At 37.6% G+C, this 23,220-nt stretch overlaps 2 protein-coding genes across 4 annotated transcripts in view; one reads left to right on the top strand and one right to left on the bottom strand.

Moving 5' to 3' along the window:
* Strn3 (striatin 3) overlaps window positions 1-3,715 on the top strand; it is a 91,130-nt gene extending 87,415 nt beyond the window's left edge. For all 3 annotated transcript variants that reach the window (XM_076850166.1, XM_076850165.1, XM_076850167.1), the window contains 2 exons: window positions 1,820-1,906; window positions 1,990-3,715. In XM_076850166.1, the coding sequence (XP_076706281.1) occupies window positions 1,820-1,906; window positions 1,990-2,159 (257 nt within the window). In that variant the 3' untranslated portion in view covers window positions 2,160-3,715. The remainder of the gene's footprint in view (window positions 1-1,819; window positions 1,907-1,989) is intronic.
* Window positions 3,716-6,952: 3,237 nt separating this feature from the next.
* On the bottom strand, window positions 6,953-22,217 carry Coch (cochlin). Its single transcript, XM_076850169.2, has 11 exons — window positions 22,184-22,217; window positions 22,047-22,094; window positions 19,953-20,109; window positions 18,942-19,075; window positions 18,397-18,459; window positions 17,347-17,391; window positions 17,110-17,257; window positions 12,468-12,571; window positions 11,555-11,781; window positions 10,861-11,377; window positions 6,953-7,128 (listed from the first exon to the last, which is right to left on the bottom strand). The coding sequence occupies exons 1-11, from the start codon at window positions 22,215-22,217 to the stop codon at window positions 6,953-6,955; spliced, it is 1,653 nt and encodes a 550-aa protein (XP_076706284.1).
* Between the last annotated feature and the right edge of the window lie 1,003 nt (window positions 22,218-23,220).

Here is a 23,220-nt window from a genome sequence, read left to right as displayed (position 1 = left end):
TTCCCTCTTAAAAACAAAACAAAACATAAAAAGCCAATTTTTTTTAATAATAATATTGAGACAAGGTGATAGATGAATTATGTTAGAGTAATAAATTGAAGATACTGTTAAATGATTTTTCTGTTTCTCAGGCTAGCACAATCTCTAAAATTAGACTGTTAATTAATCTTACTATTAATGAGAAACAGACAACTATAGATTGAAATGATGAAAGTTTTTTAATTCATTTTTTAGTTGTAGATAGACACAGTATCTTTATTTTTATTTATTTATTTTTATGTTGTACTGAGGATCAAACCCAGGGCCTCACGCATGCAAGGCAAGCGCTTTACCACTGAGCCACAACCCCAGCTTATGATGAGACTTTTTAAATACAGTCCTTGACTGATAACTATTTAGTATTGCCAGAAAACTATAGGCTTTTTATGTTGTTGGGTTTTTTTTTTTTTTTAAGAGTAAATTTTTACACAATTATGTTGTGGTTTTGTGTTCTTTTCCGCTGTTATAGCCTGATGGCAAGTAACAAAAGTTGACTGCTTTCATGCCCCAGTGTATAATGTTCTAATGGTCCAGCAGCATAGCAAATGATTAGAATTTTGGCAAAGACCTCCTGTCTTGCATTAGGAGAATCCCAAACACTTGAGTAGTAGCAGACTTCTTGCTGAGTGAAAGGGGAGTAAATTTTTTGTTGTTGTTTTTATCAGTATTTGCTTTTTTATCCTCTTCTTGGATAAATCAATTTATGATGTTGCTTTCCATCAGGTAAAAGCATATATTGCCATTGCAGGATGTCCTTGTCTCAGAGTCTTTGGGCAGCAAGAATTCTGTATTCACAATTTGTTTTTTAAATTTCATCTTGTTGTTCAATCTATTTGCTTGCCAAATTTAGTGAAAATAAATTTTCCAGAGTAGTGGTTTTGTTACTATCTGGGGAAATTCAGAGAAATTTCTTGTGGTATACCTCATTCCTTCCTCCTTTCTTGTTTCAAATGTACAAAATAATTAGCATTTCAAAGGATAAATAAACTTGATCTTTGGGTAGGAATATATCACCTGAGAACCTAATTTGAATTTTAGTTTACATGATCTTTGTTGTGTGTGTGTGTGTTTTTTTTTAAGGTACTGGGGGTGCTTAACCACTGACCCACACCCCCAGCCTTTTTTATTATCTTTTTCATTTTGAAACAGGGTCTGCTAAGTTGCTGAGGCTGGCTTCGAACTTGCAGCCCTCTTGTGCCTCAGCCTTTGGAATTGCTGGGATTATAGGCATGCTTCATAGTATCCATCTAGTTTACATGAACTTAAGTCTTTACAACTTTGTTGTCATGTTTTCCATTGTCTCTCAGATTCTGTCAAATTCATGTCATACAGAAATCTTCTTAAAAAGTAAATACATTGGAAAGTTCTACATTAGAATTAAAATTCTCTTCAAAATAGTATTATTATAATAGATGTACCTTGAATATATTATATCTATTTATGTGAAGCTTCCAGAATAGGCCAGTCTTTAGAAAGAGCAGGTTAGTTTTGCCAGGTTTTGGAGGTAGGGGTTTGGAGAATTGAGCTGCTTAATGGTTACATACAGAATTTCCTTTTTCAGTGGTGAAAAGTTCTAAACTAGACAGTAGTTACAGTTGCACAGTGTGACTATTTTAAAAGCCACTGAATTGGACATTCTCAAATGGCTAAAATGGTAAATTTTATGTTGTATATCTTTTAGTACAATAAAAAATGCTGGAGTCGGTTATTTTATGCTGATGCTGTTATAATTTTGGTATTTTTTTTGAAAGCTTAATCTTCTTTGATATGTTTTATTTAGGTAAAATGATCCATTCTATGGTAGCTCATTTGGATGCTGTTACAAGTCTAGCAGTAGATCCTAATGGAATCTATTTGATGTCGGGAAGTAAGTCTTAAATTTCTGTACTACTCACAGATTTTATAAAAAGAATTGTTACTCAGTAACAAACTATAATTGTTCTTTTACAGGCCATGACTGTTCCATTAGATTATGGAATTTAGACAGCAAGACATGTGTACAAGAAATAACAGCTCATAGGAAGAAATTGGATGAGTCAATTTATGATGTTGCTTTCCATCCATCAAAAGCATATATTGCAAGTGCAGGAGCTGATGCCCTTGCCAAAGTATTTGTGTGAATCCACAAAAACTCACATCATGACAAAAGATTTGCTTGGACAGAAAAAGGGTCTGCATCACTGCCATCAGAAAGGTTATTGATATAACACTACATGTGTTCTGCCTGGTGAAGGCTATTTGGGGCAGGCATAAATTGGTAGAAATCACATCTTAATGTCAGGCTCATTAATTTAATTGTAATTACTGTTTTTTGTGGGACATAAAGAAAAAGGACTCCAGTATTTGTGGCCTGTACTGGATATGAACTGAGCGTATGTCTGTTTTTTAGGTGTCTCTAAGCCAATGTGGAGTCTGATCTTTCAAAGACTTTTTTTTTCCCCTAAAGGACTCTGTGTGCTGCCTTAGGGTTAGGAATGTGGTGCTCTTGTGGGGGAAAGTGAGCTCCAAGAGTAGCTTTTTTTCCATCTCTTAGTGATCTTATGTTTATCAGTTGAATGCCACAGATTCCCTTTTGAACTTATTTTGCTTTAAAAAAAAAAAAAGAAGAAAAAGAAAATTTAACTTAAAATATTTTAGCATTAGTTGCACAAAATGTTTGGATAAAATTCTAGTTTTTATAAGTCTTTTTATATATTTAGCCTGTCACAACAGTGCTCAAGATTGTATTGAAGTTTTTCTGCATTATACAACCCTAAACACTGAGATCTCACTGACCAGCCACCCCCTTAACCACTTTCTTTCCTCCTTTTGCCTAATACAGCTCAGCTAAGTCCTTCCATAAAGATGCTACACCTTCATCATTACATAAATGTTTTCATGAACAAAGGACTATTAAGTGTATTAAAATGAAACAGTGGGGTTTAGTACTCCAAAGGAACTCTTTAAAAAACTAATCTTGGCATCCTATCACTATGTGATATTTTGTACATCTTACTGTATTTACAAGTTTATTTATCAAGGATTATCCATCTTGCTAATGGCCTATTATTTATTTCACTTTTTGTTGGTCTTTATATCCTTTTATTAATGTGCTAAAGAAACCTGTATATCTATTTTGGAACTCCTTTGAATAGTCTAAAATAGACTAAAAATGGAATATTTTATAGTTTATGTTACAAAACAAGGTGTCCCCCCCCCCAAGATATATATCTTGGTTTACCATGATTCCAAACAAAAGTATCTTGTTTAAAAATATTTGGAGTAAAATTTTATTTGCATTACAAATAGGATACAAAGTAGTTCAATCAAGAAACAGAAATCTGCTGTGTTGGGACTAGTTTTCCCTGTTTTATTTTTTTTAGATGTGCTTAATTTTATGGTGTAACTAAAGATTTTGTTTGTGTAATGCATGATTAAGACAATAAAGTATTTTTTCTAGTCTTCCAAAAAAACTTTTCCGATCAGTTTGCAAGTTTTGATGAGTTTTGTAAGGGTTTTTGTTTTACAAACTATGAATCAGCAAATTTTTAAGATTGTACCACAAAGCAAACATACAGCTGTTGAAAAATAATGTATATAAAATGCATATAATAAATATAAATTGTGTACCTGTATGTTACTGTTGGCTACATCATTTTGTGTTGAATAATAAAGTGCAATACTCTCCATAATTAAACTAGGAAATGGAGATGGTTTCTTAGTCCTTCATTTTTATGCTGTTATTTTTATACATTATTTTGCTCATTGGTATTCAATTGAGATTAGAACAGTGATGCTCTTAACCCCGTTTTGATTTATTTCACCCTATTTATTTGGTGATTTATAAAAACTATTAAAAGAAATTAGACCATTCCAAGTAACTAAAAAAAAAAAAAAGTAGATGCAGTTTTAAATGATGTACTTAAACATCCTGTTCTTTATTTAATCTGAATTTCAATTAATGATGGTATCCTATCTAGTTATACTTGTTTCACCAAAAAACATTTGGCAAAGAATAAACTGTATTATTCATTACTTAAAAATTGTTCTTATAAATGAGATTAAGTATTAATATTCTGAAACTTTCCTTCAACAAGGTAATTCTTTTACTTGAAAGGAACTACAAATGGATTTAGAAGGGGACACTAGAAAATTTACATGCAAGATCTATTTGAATGCCTGCTGCAAATGTTAAATTACATTGTGTGTGCATTGAGAAATTCCAGATAGAAATTTCTAAGACTTCTCAAAACCTTTGAGGGGAAAAAAAAATTTTTTTCTGAACTTGAACATTCAACTAATGAACAAATTCAACCAATGAATAAAGGGGCACTTTTCTCCTGACCGCCTCCAGCCTCCTGCCTCCTGCCTCCTGCCTCCTGCCTCCTGCCTCCTGCCTCCTGCCTCCTGCCTCCTGCCTCCTCTCTCTTCTCCCTTTCCCTCTCCCATCCCCTCTGTCTCCATCTCTCCCCATCCCTCCCCATTCTTCCCCCTCCCTCCCCCTCTCCTCTTTAATCTCTTTTAAGTTTTTGCAAAGCTTGTATTTCTGGCAGCTGTTTCGACCAATTGCTTTACTGCTTTAACTATAATGTGGTTATTTTCATTGCAATATATAAATATTCACCTCTTTTGGAATGTATTAAAACTGTAATGGATAAAATCAGTATATGTTTATTTTTCTCTTACCTAATTTGGTTATGTTTCTTTATAATATTAAACATTTGAAAGAGACTAAAGGGATGCAAAAAGAATTGTCTTTTATTTGTGTGCTATTTGTGACATGGAAAATAACAGATTAGGTTATGAAGTAGGACTTTATACATAAGATTTGAGGATATTTTTATATACAAACAATATGTTGACTTTGTCCTTTAATCATATTCATCCTCTTTCATATTTGTATTTTTTTATTTCAAAACTGTTATCCACTGAAAACTAACAGTACATTAAAAGTTGTAAATGAGCTAGCATACTTGAAATTTAGACATGCCTGCTGAAGTTGAATTATGTTTTTAAAAATGTTTTGCTCCTTTTAGTTGTTAACCCTTTACCCTGATTGTTTACTCAGAGAAATTGATAGTTGCTTAAAGTTCTGATTTCTGCTCTTGCTTGTTACCTCAGTAAAATATTAACTTCCCTGATTACTAAAAATTTTGTCCTTTATAGAATTAAAACACACACACACACACACCCCTTTAAACAAGAATAACTAGAAGCTGTGGCTTCATTGAAGCTTAATTTTTAATTAAGGAAGGGTACTCCAGGATGAGAATTTGTGGTCTATGTACTAGTTGAAAAACCATGTTAAGTTGAATTTTGATGATGATAAAATTATTGTTAAATTAATCCATCATTTTCAGCTTTTTATAAAGGAAGAGGAAGGAAGTTATTGTCATCTCAACCTCCATTTTATCAAACATTTGTGTAATGTCAAAGGTAATTCAAGTTCTGCCATTTCGATTTACTGAAATATATTTTTCCAGCCAATTAAAGCCTTTTTCAGGTCAACTCTTTGATTGTACAGTTTCAGTTGGAATCTGGATCTGTTTGAAGGGGTGTGGGTATAGGGTTCACAAGGAGGAACAGAACCTATTTTTGGAGAAGACAGCCAAGATGGGGTGATAGAGCACCTCTATGAGGGAAAGCCCTGATGAGCTACTATACATTAATTTTGATATTCTCCTCTTGCATCAACTTAACAAACTAGCACTGGTTACAAAACATTTGTGTTGAAGCTACTACTCAGAAGCATGTGATAGTGCTTACTTAATCTGGCAATGCCTATAACAGTAGGCATTCAGTAAATAATTATGAAAGAATATATATACTTGGTATCATTGCACATTGTTTGTGTTCTGTTTTGTTTTTGTGGTGCTAGGAATTGAACTCAAAGGTACTCTTACCACTGAGCTACATTCCCCAGTTTTTTGGTTTTTGTTTTTTCCCCCAATTTTTAGATAGGGTTTCTCTAAGTTGCCCAGGCCTTCAATTTATGCAGCCTCCCACAGGCCCAGATACTATGGATACTATATATTTAAGAAACAATTCAGATTGGTCTTTCCATGTAAATTAGTAAATATAGACTATTTACCATATCTTAGGGAAAAAAACTTGGAATAATAAAAGGCAGCTTAGAATAAGTCACTAGCAATTTTATTAAGTATCCAAACTACAATACTTTTCCTGCAGTTTTGTTGTTTGAAATTTTTTTTACCAACTGTTTTCTCAGTGCTTTGCTGTCTTTTAAAAGAGTATAAGTCAATGTATCTCCACACATACAAAATTAAGTATATAAATAGAAAAATACCAAGCAATCCTGCTATCTTGTTCAGTGTGATATTTTCAGTCATAAGTGACTTTGAAAACACACAAAGAAGCTTAATACACAATTCCTTGCAATATAATCCATAATTGTAACTTTTTAGTATGAAGGAACAGCTATCTATATTGTTGATTGGATCCAGGTGGATATTTTCTTAAAACCAAATAGTTGAACTATGTTAAAAAGCTGGTTTCTATTGGTTTCTCTTTCATTTTCTTTATATAATTAATTGAAAATGATTAGAAAAGAAATGTTGCTTTTGGTCTAAGTATCACATTCTTTTGATACTTGGCATTTACATATCTAAACATTTAATAAACATTAAAACTTTTTAGAGATTTTAATCCATATCTCCTCTTCCTGAGTTTCTAAGGGCCATAGTTATGAAGAGTCAGCCAAGTGTTTTGAATAATTGTGAAGTCTAAATTGTAATCAGAAGGTAGTAGCTTTAAAAGGATGCTTATTTGTTTAGAACAGCTGTTGACATTTAATACAAGTATGCTATAATACTATACATACTATGCTAGTATGCTGTGATATTTCATTATTGGGAATACAGTTTATACATTAGATCCTCTTGTACTTTTTCTTTCAGTTGTCAAAATATCACCATTATTGCTGGGATTCTAAGAAATCTCTACAAATGCCTCTAATGATATCAGAAACAATTGGTTCTAATCCTGTGAACTCTCTTGTGAAGAAAGCATGTGACTCCTTTGGTTTAGAGGCCATATCTTTCAGGTCATCCAGGGGTGCCCAAGCCACACCAACAGAGAAGATGGTGATACCTGCAATAGAAATAATTTAATTAAAAGCCAGTCTAATTTATATGTACAGTTATCTATATGTTTGTGTATATATTCCATATATTGGTGTATAGTTGCAGAGAAAACTTCCTAGTAATTTCTGAAGAACTAAAGTTTCCTGTATCCAATCATTAGGTAAGTTTTAACAGTCTTTTTGATGAGATTGATAAAACAGTATGGTCAAAACCAGAAGTCTTCGTCATCAGTGTAATTTAGCACATTGACTTATTAATGATATGAGCACTGGTACAGAAAAAAATATTTGACAAACTTCACAACACAAGAAGGAATAGAGATGTAGCTCATGGTACAGTGCTGGCCTAGCATGTAGAAGCTCCTGAGTTTGATCTCCCAGCATATCACAAAGTACAGAAAAAAGTGAAAATTTCTCCTGAGATTGATGTGAGAAAGGCCTGCTATCATCACTTAAAATTAGTACATTAGAGTCCTGGCTGGCACCTTATAGCATGAGAGAATTGCACAAGATAAGTAAATGGTGAATGTTTTCAAAATTTACATACATTGGGGAACATTAATTAGTCTTCTGTAGATAGAAACAATTTGTTTCCTGTATTTGTCTTTGTAGTTATATTGGCAAGCTGTCCAATCATCAGAACTTGCCAGTCTATAATATGAAAGCAAAAATAGGCGGGTGGGAGTGGGGATATGGCTCAGTGGTAGAAAACTTCCCTGACGTGAAGCCCTAGGTTCAATCCCTATTGCCCACCTCCAACACACACCAGGAAAAAAAAAAAAAATGTGATAAATTGCCAAAAAGGGGTTTCTATGAAACTGAAGTAATTTCGGTTTCATTGAAGCATTCCATCTACATTCCCTTGATTTATTATGGGGCTTTTAGTACAACTACATTTTGGTTAGGGTGATAATTATATTAGCTGAATTCACCTCCACCCAATTTCACATGAATCCTAACATTGCCCTTAGAGTTTCTAGTTAATCCACTATTCAAGATTTAATTCCTTTTTTAAAAAAATTTTTTTAATTGTAGATGGACACAATACTTTTACTTATTTTTATGTGGTGCTGAAGATTGAACCCGGTGCCTCACATGTGCAAAGCAAGCGCTCTGCGGCGAGCCACAACTCCAGCCCTAATTCCCTTTTTAAAAAATGTTATTCTAAATTGCTATACATGACAGCAGAATGCATTTCAATTCATAGTACACACAGAGCACAATTTTTCATGTCTATGGTTGTATACAGAGTAGAGTCACCCATTTGTGTCTTCATACTTAGGGTAATGATGTCCATCTCATTCCACCATCTTTCTTACCCTCATGTCCCCTTCCTCCCCTTCCCCTATCTAAGGTTCCTCCATTCCTCCCATGCTCACCTGCCCCATCCCCATTATGGATCAGCATTCTCATATCAGAAAACATTTGGCATTTGGTTTTTGGGGGTTGGCTTACTTAGCATAATATTCTCTCAACTCCATCCATTTACAGCATAATATTATCTCAACTCCATCCATTTACCTGCAAATGCCATGATTTTATTCTCTTGATGCTGAGTAAGTAGTATTCTACTGTGTATATATATGACATTTTCTTTATCCATGCATCTACTGAAGGGCATCTAGGTTGGGTCCACAATTTAGCTATTGTGAGTTGTGCTGCTGTAAACATTGATGTGGCTGTATCACTGTGGTATGCTGTTTTTAAGTCCTTTGGGTGTAAAATCCATATGCAGCAAAATGAAATTAAGCCCTTATCACCATGCATAAAACTCAAAAGTGGATCAAGGACCTAGGAATTAAACCAGAGAACCCTGTGCCTAACAGAAAAAAAAGTAGGCCCAAACTTCCATCTTATGGGATTAGGCCCCTACTTCCTTAATAAGATTCCTATATCGCAAGAAATAAAATTAAAAAATAAATGGGGTGGATTCAAACTAAAAGGCTTCTCAATTAAAGAAACAGGTGAATAGAGAGCCTACAGAATGGGAGCAAGTTTTTACCACACGCACATCAGAGCACTAATCTCTGAGATATATAAAGAACTCAAAAATCTTAACATCAAAAAAATAACCCAATCAATAAATGGTCCAACGGACTGAACAGACATGTCTCAGAAGATGATACACAATCAATCGACAAATATATGAAAAAAATGTTCAACATCTCTAGAAATTAGAGAAATGCAAATCAAAACTAGGATTTCATCTCCAGTCAGAATGGCAGCTGTTAAGAATACAAACAACAATAAGGTTGGCAAGGACGTGGGGTAAAATGCACACTCAATACATTGCTGGTGGGACTGCAAAGTGGTTGGAGATTCCTTGGAAGATTTCATCCTAATGTGTACAATGATCACAGTTGCAAAGACATATAAAGTAGGATTGGGGCTGGGGCTGTAGCTTAGTGGCAAAGCGCCTGCCTAGCATGCATGAGGCACCACATAAAAATAAAGGCATTCTATCTATCTACAATTATAATAAAAATTTTAAAATAGGTTTAGAGGATATAAAAGATATTTTAAGCAATTCCCAATTATCACCAGCAGCCAATCCCTTCTACTACCACCTAGCTAAAAAAAAAAAAAGTCAAAGCTGTTTTTCCCACTTCTACATTTCAGATTTTTTAGCTGAGGCCAAGTATATACTTAAACTTAGTTTAGGAAAAAATAAAGTTGTAACCCTAAAAGCCCAATCTGATTCCTGTTTTTTTGTGAGGAATAATTTTCATGAAATTTCAGTGTGGCCTAACCTTATTGTAGTAAAGTTACACAGAAATTTAGTTCATTTTAGCCTGAATTCAATCCTAAATTAGTTCAGTACACGAAGTTTGAGAAATGACAACAGGAAGGTAAGTCTTCACTTGAACATAGGTTAGTTACTAATGTGTAAAAACTACTTCTACAAAGGAGATGTATAGTTTAAACTGCATGTATCAGTTCTCTGTACTGCTTCAGTATTTTTATAGATATACATGTATACAATAAACATTAAGAGAGTTCCCAACATATAGAAAAGAGGGTTTAGTCATTAGGAATTGAAGGGAAAAGGAGGTACAGAAAAGTGTAGAAGAATGCAAGGCTGTTGATTCTCCCCTCCCAAGTCATTTACTTACATCTCCACAAAGGGAATCCTAGCTTATTTTTTTTTAATCCTCTTTGATCTCAGCAATGTATTAAAGTCTTAAGAAACATAGATCTTTTCCAAAAGTAATAATAAGGTTGGAGTGAGGAAAGTGTGTTCATTAGCTCAAGAAGAAAGTTTAGATGGGATTGGGTTAAACTGTTTATTGGTGACCTTATCTTGGAAAAGTCATGCTGGACTGAAAATTTTAAAGACAGAAGTTTTAATAGTCACACAGTCGGCATGGTAAACAGTGATTATTTGGGAATATATTCCAAATTTGAGCCAAACATGAGCACCTGTAACTTAAGTCCTTAACACATGATGGTTCTCAAGACAGTTCTAATAACCCAGTAGGTTAGGAGTGTGCACTTAAGCCAGCATGCTTAGGTTTGAATCCTTGCATTGCCATACTTAACAGCTGTATCAGATAGTTTCCTTCTCTGTAGAATGAGATTAGTAGGGCTGCTCTGACAAATCAACTAATATTGGATCAAGTTCTTAGAACAATGACTGCTACTGCAGGTGTTTGTTCAATAAAATAAATACTTTCATTTACTTCCTAAATTCACAGAACCCCTCCTCAGTTCCCTTTCCATACAAAGGACAAGGATCTTACCTGCATCATGTGCTGCAGCAGCAGGACCTCGGACATCATCATAGGACTGCCCATCTGTGACAATTACCAGGAAGTTCTTGTTGGGACTGTCCCTCACAGGACCAAAAACATTTCTCACAGTAAAGGAAATGGCATCACCAGTGGCCGTTCCACCACTCATATAGCGGATGTTCCTAATAACAGCAAGGATATTCTCCTTGGTGTTATAATCAGTGAAACTGAATTCTGTGCGCTGATCGTAAGTGAACTGTACAGCAGCTATCTTGGCACCAATGTCTGAGATTTCAAAAGTCTTGGCTATGTTGGAAACAAATTCAAGCATCAGGCGGAAATTACTATCTCCAACACTACTGGAGCCATCAATTAGGAAGGCAATGTTCACTGAGTTATAACAGGTCTTGCTGCACATCATTTGTTCATGAGTACAGAGCTTCTGTACCAGAGGCTTTACATATTTTGTGGTGCCAAACCAGTTGGGCATATGGTAAGAGAAGAAGCCATTATTCCGACAGACAGCCTAATGGGGGAGACACATGAAAGATATCTAGTGAGATCAAAACTTGTCTCTAAAATTTTTGAAAATATTCAATCTTGGATGTCCAAGAGTTAATCAGATAGGGCCAGTCAGCACCATGCTTAAGGTGCAAAACTGAATCAATACAATCAGAACAGAAGATGCCCCTTACCCCCTTACCTTGTCAACAAATGCAACATCCTGAACCATCCCCAATTCTTCAGGGATAGGTTTGGCCACAGAAACTATAAATACATTGACTCCAAACTCTCTGGCCACAATGCCTGCTTCCTCAATGTCATCAGAAGGCCAACCATCAATAAACACCACCACCACTTTGGGGATCCCTTTTCTCACTCCATTGTCAGCTGTGAAAAATTTCTGAGCAGTATGCTTCAAGGCTTTGCCTGGGTTTAAAAAGATGCAAACAGGCAGCATTTACCACTGCTCAAATGACATTTCTATTTCCCTGTGGCAAATTGTTACTATTAAGAACTTAACATATATGGAACTTGATTCTATAATAGCTACCTCAACTGGAAAAGTTTAATTATCCTTCAGGCCTATTTTTTTGTCTTCACTACCCACATTACTACCCCCTCTACCTCCCAGAAGCCTCACATTTCCTTACCTCATGTCAATCACTAGTCAGAAACACAAAACTGACTCCTACTCCTGTCATGTGCTTTCTTGCCCGTTGGTGAGTAACAGATGAGGACCTCTAAGAATCAGGAACAATAAGTTCTCTCTTCAGAGGGTCAATTGTCTAATTCTTTCTGCCACATCTGCATTCATTAGATAAGTCTGTTAATCTTTGCTTCTTTTTACCAGTATAGTGATATCCAGCCTATCTCATATAAAGATTATAAATCAATGTTTTAGGTTTTTTAAAATAAGAACTATCAATTACCACCTTGGTATATTTCCCATTATAAATTGAATATTTATCTCAGGTGATCAGATGCAGGTCTAACTAAGATTCCAGTACCAGGAGGAAGAGTTTTACAATAGTTCATATAAAATGGCCTAACACTGTTTCACTGATCACTAATAACTCTTCTGTATTACATCCTGGGTGTCCAAGTCTACTTACCTGTATTGGAATTACCTCCTCTGAAACCTACTTCCTTTATGGCAAACAAAACATCTTTGGCTGATGTGAAGTTTTTCAAATAAAACTCTATCTTGGGATGTTCACTATGATTTAAAAAAAAGGTATTATCCAATAAGTATTGGGAATGTTGAGAAGGTAATAAGCCACATTAGATGACTTAAAAAAAGTTTGTAAATCAGACAATACCCTTTGTGGTACTAGGGATTACACCCAGCAGCACTCTACCTGTGAGCTACATCCCCATTCCTTTTTTTTTTTTTTTTTTTTTTTTTTAAGATTTAAAAAAAAAATTTTTTTTTTAGTTGTAGATGGACACAATACCTTTATTTTATTTTTTTATTTTTATGTGGTCCTGGTGATCAAACCCAGTGCCTCAAACATCCTAGGCAAGTGCTATATCACTGAGCGAAAACCCCGGGCCCCACTCCTTTTTAATGAGACAGGGTCTTGCTTAATTGCCCAGGCTGGCCTCAAACTTTTGACTCCTGCCTCAGCCTTCCTGAGTAGCTGAGGTTATAGGCATGTGCCCCCTATGTTTCTGTTTTAATCCCACAGTATATAGTCAACTAAGACACTGCATCCTTTCTTGAATTTTTGAGGATATTTTAAAAATATAAGTACAATTTTTTTTAGAGAGAGAATTTTTTAATATTTATTTTTTAGTTTTCGGCAGACACAACATCTTTGTATGTGGTGCTGAGAATCGAACCTGGGCCACACGCATGCCAGGCGAGCGTGCTACCCCTTGAGCCACATCCCCAGCCCCATAAGTACAATTTTTAAAATATAGCAAATATGATTGCTACATTGGGGGTTTATTCTGAGTAATAAACTGATACATATCACATGTACAATCTCATTTCATCTTAATTTAAAAGTAGATTATTATCCTGACTCTATAAGTGGAAAAACTTAGGCTCAGAGCACTCAGGTAATTTGCCCAACAAAACATAGCTGCATTTTAAATTTAGGAGTTGTCTGGCTGGCTCCAGAGTTTATTCCAAGACAATATGAAGCACCTGAAATTGGGCTTGGCTCAGGGCAGTGGGTTTAATGGAAGTCTGCATTTTGGGCACCAGGTATCTGGGAAACAGCTGCAGATGAGACTGGGTCTGCTCCAGTGAGGAAGCCTGGAAGCACTGAACAATCTTGGGTCTCGTACCCAGGTCTCTTCCATAGAGAGGGACAAGTTCAATGATACTAAGGCCAACATTTTTTTTTTAATGGAAAAAGTTACAAGGAAATATATTATGATATTAACTTTTGCTTATAATAAATGATAATGACATTTGCTGATCTTAAAAGTATATGTATTGTGAGAGATTTTAATATAAAATAGTTGGGCATGGTAGCATGCAACTGTATGCCCAGCTACTCAGAAAGCTGTATGAATCTCCTGAATCTTTTGAGTCCAGGACAGAGTGGGTAATATAGTGAGACCCTGAATCAAGAAAAAAAATAATATTAAAATTAATATTGAAAAATTGGGGGCTGGTAGAGCACTTGCCTGGCACATGTGAAGCACTGGGTTCAATCCTCAGGACCACATAAAAATAAAGAAATAAAATAAATAAAATAAAGGCATTGTGTCTATCTAAAATTAAAAATATTTTTTAAAATTTCATTTCTCTGTGTGTGTGTGTGTGTGTGTGTGTTTTACTGGGGATTGAACTCAGGTCCTTGCACATGCTAGGCAAGTGCTCTAACACTGAGTTACATCCCCCTACTCTGTGTATATTAGAGACCATGTTGAGTAAATACAAAGTACAATTTATTATATTTCGGTTTTAGATTAGCAGTATTTCATAAGTGCAAAAGTTTAAGATCTCAGCATTATCAGTAGTTTAAGTCAAAACTTTTTAAGGGCTGGGCACAGTGGCACACACCTGTGATCCCAGCAATCTCGAATTCAAAGCCAGCCTCAGCAACAGCAAGGCACTAAGCAACTCAATGAGATCCTGTCTCTAAATAAAATACAAAATAGGGCTGGAGATGTGGCTCAGTGGTCCAGTGCCCCTGAATTTAATCCCCAGTACAAAAAAAAAAAAAAAAACTTTTTGAGGGTCAAGAATAGCACTAATTTCTGTATATCTGGTAGTTTGATTTCTGCACAACTGATAAAATGTTGGGTCACAAAATCAGATTTCATGGTTTGATAACCTTTTCACTTTTGTAGTTACTGTTCAACTATCCAAATTATGAATTATGAGGTCAGTCATATTTTGCATTCTTAATGATACATTCTGTTCTTCAACTTAAATATAGACTATTGACACAGTTTTTCTAAAATTTCTTTCTGAAGTACAAAAAGTAGAAACCGGGAAGTTTATAAGAAGCTAGTCTTTGTGTCTATGCAGTAGTGTAACTTTCCCCTTAAAAACTAATTAGGTCGGGCTGGGGATGTGGCTCAAGCGGTAGCGCGCTCGCCTGGAATGCGTGCGGCCCAGGTTCGATCCTCAGCACCACATACAAAGATGTTGTGCCCGCCCAAAATACTAAAAAATAAATATTAAAAATTCTCTCTCTCTCTCTCTACCACTCTCTGCCTCTCTCTCTTTAAAAACAACAAACAAAAAAAAAACTAATTGGGTCAAATTAACCCAAAAAGTATAGAAAATGAACTGCATGGGAATTGTCTGATGGGATATTAAACTGTACAATAAAACCGTTATAATAAAAACAATGTAAAAATGTTTATTTTTACATTTATATAATAAAAACAATGTAAAAATGATGTAAGAATTAGCATAAGGCCTCTAATCCCAGCTAGTGGGGAGGCTGAGGCAGGAAAATCAAAAGTTTGTGGCCAGTAACTTAGTGAGACTCTGTCTCAAACAAAAGAAAAGGAAAGGGAAAACAAAACAAATGATTTAGCATTTGGATCAAAGAAATAGACTTGCCCAGGGGCTGGGGTTGTGGCTCAGCGGTAGAGCGCTTGCCTAGCATGTGTGAGGCCCTGGGTTTGATCCTCAATACCACATATAAATAAATAAATAAAGTTATTGTGTCAACTACAACTATATATATACATTTTTTTTGAAAGAAATAGACTTGCCCAAACTTGTACATAAAAATGTTACCACAGTACTGGAAGTGTGGCTCAGTGGTCAAGTACTTGCCTAGTATGTGAAAGACCCTGTGTTCAATCCCCAGAACCATAAAAAGAAAAAGAAAAAATATACCACAAATAAAGGAATTAGGAGCTCTTTTTTTTTTCTTTTTTGAGATGAAGAACAAATGATTAAATTGTATGAAAATCAACAGACATGGCTGGGTGTGGCAGCTCACATCTGTAATCCCAGTGGCTCGGGAGGCTTACGCAGGAGGATGGAGACTTTAAAGCCAACCTCAGCAACTTAGTGAGGCTCTAAGCAACTCAGTGAGACCCTGTCTCTAAATAAAATACCTTAAAAAGGGGCTGGGGATGTGGCAGCTCAGTGGTTAAGTGCCCCTGAGTTCAATCCCTGATACAAAAGAAAAAAAAAAAAACCAACAGTCATCTCACACCAAACACACATGCATGCACACACAACTACATAATTAATTTAGTTTATCTAAATAAACTAAAAGTGAAGCCAATTATGAAAAATAACCTAACAAAATATGAATTACTGTTTGCAATAGTACTGGTGACACCTTTATACGCTAATAGTAGTTCAAGTTGGTTCAACTTTCTAGAAAGCAATTCTATTTCAGAAGCCTTCAAAATGTCAGAACTAACACTTAGAATTCTAGCCTAATGAAATCATCAGAGATGGACACAAGGATGAAGAAAGGATACTCATCACAGTGTAGTGTTCAATGGTGAAAAAACAATAGCATGGTTAGGTAACTGTACAAAGGAATATTATGAAACATTATTTTTTTGATGAATGCTTGTGATGAGAAAATGCTCAAAATATTGAGGGATGACAAGATACAAGATATTTTAAATGACCAACCTTTTTAAAAATTTATATATCAAATATCTTCTTAAAGGAAACAGAAGTTTTTATAATGACTATCTCTGGGACCTATGATCTGAGAAATTTCAAGCTTGCTATAATGAGTATACTGTAATTCTAAAAGACATCATAGCTATTATTTTAATATTCAAAGATCTCCAAACCAAGGGAATATAGAAAGAGCTAAGCAGAATAATGGCAGAATAGGAAAGAGAAATGGACATATTATTGTTTCTTCCTTTTGAAAAGAGAAACTTGGAATTAAGCAGAGTAGATAGATGTGACTGGTGATTTATGTGAGCAACAAGACCTTTAAGCTCACCTTCTGGTCTTTATATATAGATAGCATATCATTTTCCAATCCTTTTGGTCCAAAAAGGAGGCACTCAGACCTAATAATCTGCCCAGATGTTTTTCTTTCTTTTTATTTATTTATTTATTTTTGTTACTTTTGTTGCCTTGTTTGTTTTCTTTTTTGCATTGCTGGGGATGGAATCCACAGCCTTGCACATGTTAGGCAAACACCTGCCCAGTCAGTCTTAAATCCTAAGTGTATAGTTTGAAAATTCAGCTTGTCCACAACTCAATATGTTTACATGGAGCTCATGATTGTATCAGAATGATAATTCATCATCATTCAAGATATCAGTCACCTCGCGTTTTAAACAAGTTGGTACCTGGCTTGAACAAGACCCACGTGTGGTCCCTCTGTTCCAATTCCCAACATCAGAGCCACTTTCCCAACAAAATTCTTCTGTAAATTAAATCGGCGCTGCCCAATATTAAAACTTCCATCAATCAGAAAGGCAATGTCTGCTTTACAGTCTGTGGATAGTCAAACAAGTCCTTTTGTTAGCAGTCACAAGAGGAGGCAGGGGAAATGCTATTTACTCAAATGGATGTCTCATTCTTACCTTTATTGCCAGTTTTCTTCTCTGGTGTTTTCTTTAGTCGTTTGCCTAAAGCAAAGGGAACACTTCGAATAAGCAAAAGAAACTTTCAGAGCAAGAAGCTCACATGGGGGAAAAGCTCACAACAAAGAATATCATTCTTGTAAAGACTTTTTTTTTTTTTTTTTTTTAAGTTATTTGCTTCATGATTTCCTGGGCCAGGAAGCAATGCCCAACAAAGACTGTTATAGGCCTACATATTTGATATATCTCTGATTCAAGAATTTGATATCTCAAACTTACAGTGGAGTCAGATTAGTAAATAAGGACCTAATTTTCTTAATTTTTTAATGATTTTTAAAAATATCTTCGTTTTTATTTATTTTTGTATGTGGTGCTGAGGATCGACCCCAGGGTATCACCTATTCGAGGCAAGAGCTCTACCACTGAGCTACAACCCCAGGACCCTTAATTTATTTTATTTTATTTATTTATTTTTTTACTTTAAAATGACTATAGTTTAGTGGGCTGGGGTTGGGGCTTAGCGGTAGCGCACTTGCCTGGCATGTGTGAGGCATTGGGTTCGATTCTCAGCACCACATATGAATAAATAAAATAAAGGTCTATCAACAACTAAAAATATATTTTAAAAAAATTTAAAAAATAAAATGACTATAGTTTATAAAACAGGATCCTGGCTTTTTTTTTCAGTACACACACTAATTCCTTTTATTCGTATGACAGTGCAGTAATTAAGGAATAAAGTAAATGAAACTAGAAATAAATTCATGGTACTTTGACCATTTCCTAGGCATGGTCTGTCAGATCAGAGAAAAGGTAGGACTTCAAGAGAATGATTGGTAGTAGAGATGATAATTGAAAATATAAGAAGGGATCTGAAATACAAAATTTAATGTTTCTGTCTGCAATGTCAGTAAACATAGATTTTACTTTATCTATAATATCAATTTTTAACATCACATTTTAAAAGGAAAGCGTCTATCAATAACACATTTATTTGTAACTGCCAAATGCTCTGTCAGGCAACTAGGAGACAGGTTCCACATTTCATACCTGTTGATGGACGTGCTGTGGACACTGCCTGTCCTGTGGCTTCCTGAGCACCACTTTTGCCTTCTGTTAAGATAAAGAGAAGTCTATTTTTTTTCTTCCTTTTTAATATTAAAGCATTATAAATCTTATTTAGAATTCTGAATAATAAATACAACAGGGTGATGGTGATTAAGGACATAAACTGCATGCTAGAATCAGAGAACCAAAATGGATTCTTTTCTATTACATTTGAAAGGATCACAGTTTGAAGGGATTTGCAGTTTAGTGGCACATTGAGTTTCTTCGAATTCTGAATGCAGTCAATTCAAATTTGTATTGCCATTGTCTGAGAGCAAGATTATTCTTCCCCCATTCACCCAAGTTTGGAGGCTGGAGTGATATATGACCCTTCTGGTCTCCTGACTCTGTCCCATAATTGAACTCTTTTTGACCACAGGTTTTTCTATCAGAATTAAAGAAGTTGGACTAAGAAACAGGAAACTTTTTGAGGGGGGAGGGGCATTGGGAGCAATATTTATAAGTGAGAACAATATAATTGTACCTACTAGTCACTGTGAAAGAAGCAGACCACCTGGAAAGCATCTGAGACTGGATACCATTGGCATCTACAGAGGAATAGTTTTCTCGGCCAGGTAGGCTATAGATGCGTACAGGTCCTCCTGAGATGCTGATTACTCCCCTGCAACACGAGAGGAACAGTTGAGACACCATCCACACCTTTTCAGGGCATCAGGCTGACATATAGTGCCATGTTGCATCTATCACTCTGATTAATCAAGAAAACTATTCAGCAGGGAAGTCGAGTGCTGCCAGTCTTCCAAAAATTTGCTTACACAGGAACAAAATCTGCCTGAGGAAATGGTTTTGTGCTGTTGAACTTCCTCAGTGTTGATGAGAATACACTTGTAGGATCCTATTCCCTACCATTCAGAGATTGAGTTAATAAAACAATTTTCCTAAGTTATTCTAACTACATAGACCATTCTACTGCAGGATAGCATGACACTTGTTAAACAATAGTGACCTTGAGCAAGATTCTTGACAAACTGAGTTCAGTTTTCTAAACTGTAAAATTGAGTAGAACTGTACCTGCCTTGTAGAATAGTGACAAAGTTAAAACGATGGCTGGCACAGTGAAAGCTCCATAATACATGACATGATTAGAAATGTTTTAGAACCACAAAATCCAGCCATCAAAAAGTAATGCAGGGATGGGGCTGTAGCTCAGTGGTAAAGCATTTGCCACACAAGTGTGAGGCATTGGGTTTGATCCCTAGCACCACATAAAAAAATGAATTGATAAACAAAGATATTGTGTGTCCATCTACAGCTAAAAAAAAATTAACAAACAAAGAGCTAACGCAATCTGCCCTTTGTTAGAAAGCTTCCCTTGTATATTTGGTGTTTCAGGAAACTTTAAAACTTTAAATATATCTATATTCTATGGCCAAAACTGGCACCAAATAAAGTGAGGGAGGAAAGAGGTCCAGATGCTTAAAGTGGGAAAGAAAATAATTTATGCTTGTATCCCCCTCTCCCCTGGTGTATGGGCTTACCTGTGGATAGCAGCCCCACATATGCTTGATACAGAAGCATAAACTATGTTCCCAAACACAGAGAATTCCTCAGGAGGGCAGCCACCTGGGCAGAGGACATCTGCTTTCTCTTTCCTGATGTCCAAGCCTCTGGTAAAGCATGTGATAGCAATAGGAACTGAAGAAATAGGAGGGAATGTAATAAGCATCCTTGGGTCTTTTTTGGGAGCAATGGTGGGGAACCAGGGAATGAGATTTAAATTTTACTTCCCTAATTTCTACATCATTGACACATGTACCATTTCACACCATTCCCAGATTTTAATAAGCGAAAAGTTGGTTTTCTAGTTTAATTTATGGAACAGTTGAGACGCCATCCACACCTTTTCATAATTTTCTCAGATCTTAATCAGTTTGGAAATATATTTGATCTAGAAAATAGCATTATTCATTGAAGATTTATTCATTCCAGAAACAGAAATCCAACTCTGAGGAAGTTATGTTCATGGTTGACATGATGTGTTGGTAGTGAATCCAAACTGAGCCTTTCTGGAACATTTTTATAGGTATATGCAAAAATCTCTCTAAGCTACCTTTCCCTTCACAGCAACATTTATCCTAGTTGCCCTATAAATAAAGAGCCTTAAAATCACAAGTTCCCTCAAATAAACCAGTAATATGATGCTTAGATTGACAGTTGTTGTTTACTTCAATCATTCAATCATTTATTTTACACATGAGAAAACTAAACTATGGGGTTAATTTGCCCAAGGAACATTCTGCAACTTCCAAAGACAGGACACAAGGAAGTTAGTCCCATCAGAATGGAGCATTTTTATCTTAATTGAACCTGATTATTTCTGCTCCAGATCTGTCCAAAGAAATATTTCAGGCAGTGAATGCATTTTTAGAAAGCACTTTTAATATGCTCAAGTTTTGCACTGTTAACCTGACTAATAAAGAATCAAAGTTTTAATTGTAAAAGACACTAGGTAATATGTAACCCTCAGTAATACATAACAAGATAACAATAAGAAATGTTAATTGGTCCATTTACTGTAGATATTAAATTGAGATTAACATTACTAAATGCATTTTCCAAACACAGGAAAATGGCCTCTAAAACTTTTTGAAACAGATTTTTCAAACAAACAAACTCTCCTTTCTCCAAGAGAAGAATACTGTCTGGTCACATTGCCCAATTGAGTAGCTTGCCTCTAACAAGGACTCTCTGTTTCCTCTGTGTTGAGCTGAATGTGTGGACTGGAAGAGAAGGAGATTGGCAGGTATACGCTGAGCTCAGAGCTCAGACCTCTAGAAAACCGCGAAGTTAAAAATCCTTACCGAAAACGGGAGCCTCAAACCTATTATCAAACAGCCCTAATAGTATTTTCGGCTGGGTAGGGACAATACTGGAATTGGGCGCAGGGACTGCCTTCACCTGCTAATACAGACTTTACTGGGGAAGGAGTGAGAAATGCAGCCGGCTGCAATACTTAACCTCATTTCTACTTTCATGGAAAACAACAGATTTTAGAAAATACACGGAACCACACACTCCAATACCCGGACCTCTACACGTGAAACAGACTTTCTCATATGCGAATGGGACCACAACTCTGCTTTTTCTAGGGATTACACCTGAAACAGAGGTAGGAGGTAAATCAAGGTAGGATAACGACATGAGCCTCCCCGTCTCTACGAAAACTTGAAGGTTTCTCTGGACCCCAAACGCAGCGGAACCGCCGGGACTAGTGTGCCCCTCAGTGGGGATCAACAGGTACCCCTGCTTGGACCTTTCCTGCTGGCGCTCTGGTCTGGAGCTCGGTGGGATGGGTGGGCATGGAGAGAGGCTTTCTTCTCTGAGCCTGGGGAAGAACGTCCTCATCGTACCCCCAGAGAGCCCCTCGCGCAGGAGAACAGGTAAGCCCGAGCAAATCCAAGGTCGGGATAAACGGTGGTGAGTCAACAAGCGGCTCGAACCTTCCTGTCCTCTGCCTCTTCCCCTGGAGCCAAGGTGCAGGGGGGTCGATCTGATGATTCTCGGTTGACCCTCGGCCCCTCCGACCGCCAGGTCCGAGCCCTCCTTCCTTGACCCGGGAACCCACAACTCACCTGGTCCCTCACTGCCCGCGGGTTCCGGCAGCAGCATCAGACAGATACCTACGAAGAGAGGAAAGCGCGAGGACTGGCTCCAGCCTCCATCCCACTTGGCGCGAGGGGAAGCGGGGCGGTGAGGGACGCGTACCCACCGAGACAGAGAACTATGATCCAGGCTGCAGACATGGTGGTTGGAGGCACTGTTCGGACCTGGGAGAGAGCAAGAATGTGAAGGAGGCTAGGGTGGGGGAAGGGGCCAGTGCCCAGCTCAAGACGCCCGCCCGCCCCCTCCCCAGAGACGTCTTTCCCCTAGGAAACCCGGGGACCGCGGAGGAGGGGAGGGGACCGACGAGCCGCTGCTCCCGGGCCAGCCCCTCTAGATCTGAAGGCAGCACTCCGGCTGCAAATCGAGCCAAACCCAGAATCGATGTGCAACACCAGATTGGGGTTGCGGGGTGGTGGGAGGGATGGCGCCAATATGAAGACAAACAGACAAGCTAGGAGCGACAAAGGAGAGGCAGGAACTTGCAAGCGCCAGGGATCCCACCCGCGAGAGCCGGCCGCCCACAGTCCTGCACCTGCGTGGGATCCGCCCGGCTGCGCTCGAGTGCGGAAAGCGCGGCTCCCGCGGCCGCTATAAAGGCTGGGTCGCGCGCATGAGCACTGTGTGGGGGGCACGCGGGAGGGAGCTGGGAGCCGGTCCCCCGGGGCCGGGCGGTGGCAGTCCAGCTCCTCCCTCACCCCCTTCCGGTCCCTGGGTGAGGCCGACGTGGAGGCGCCTCCCACCCGCGGCGTGGATTTCGGCCACCTGGACGCGGCGTCTGATTGTCCCTAAGGGAGAAGAGAAGGTCCGGGTCAGAGTCCCGGGGGGCCCCCGGGGGGCCGGTGGGACTTGGCGTTGGAGGGAGTGTGGGAGCACAGTGGGAAGGGCACCTAGGGATGTGCGCTCAGGCCAGACGGCACCCGACGTGCAGGTTGTCCGATGTGCCTCAACCGCGCGGCGCAGCCCTGCGGGGTCTCACCGCGGGCCTCCGCTGCCTGCACCCAGGCTGGAGAGTGACACTCCCCCACGCACAGTCCCAGACCTTGGAACCAAGGTAGCACAGGGCTGAGGTAGCATAGGGCAAGCTGCTGGCCTCCTAGACGCCTGGGCTCCGGAAGAAATAGTGACCCTCTGGGCCTAAGAGCA

The sequence above is a fragment of the Callospermophilus lateralis genome, chromosome 3, assembly GCF_048772815.1.
Source record: "Callospermophilus lateralis isolate mCalLat2 chromosome 3, mCalLat2.hap1, whole genome shotgun sequence".
Taxonomy (NCBI): domain Eukaryota; kingdom Metazoa; phylum Chordata; class Mammalia; order Rodentia; family Sciuridae; genus Callospermophilus; species Callospermophilus lateralis.
This window is presented reverse-complemented; position numbering and strand designations above follow the sequence as displayed.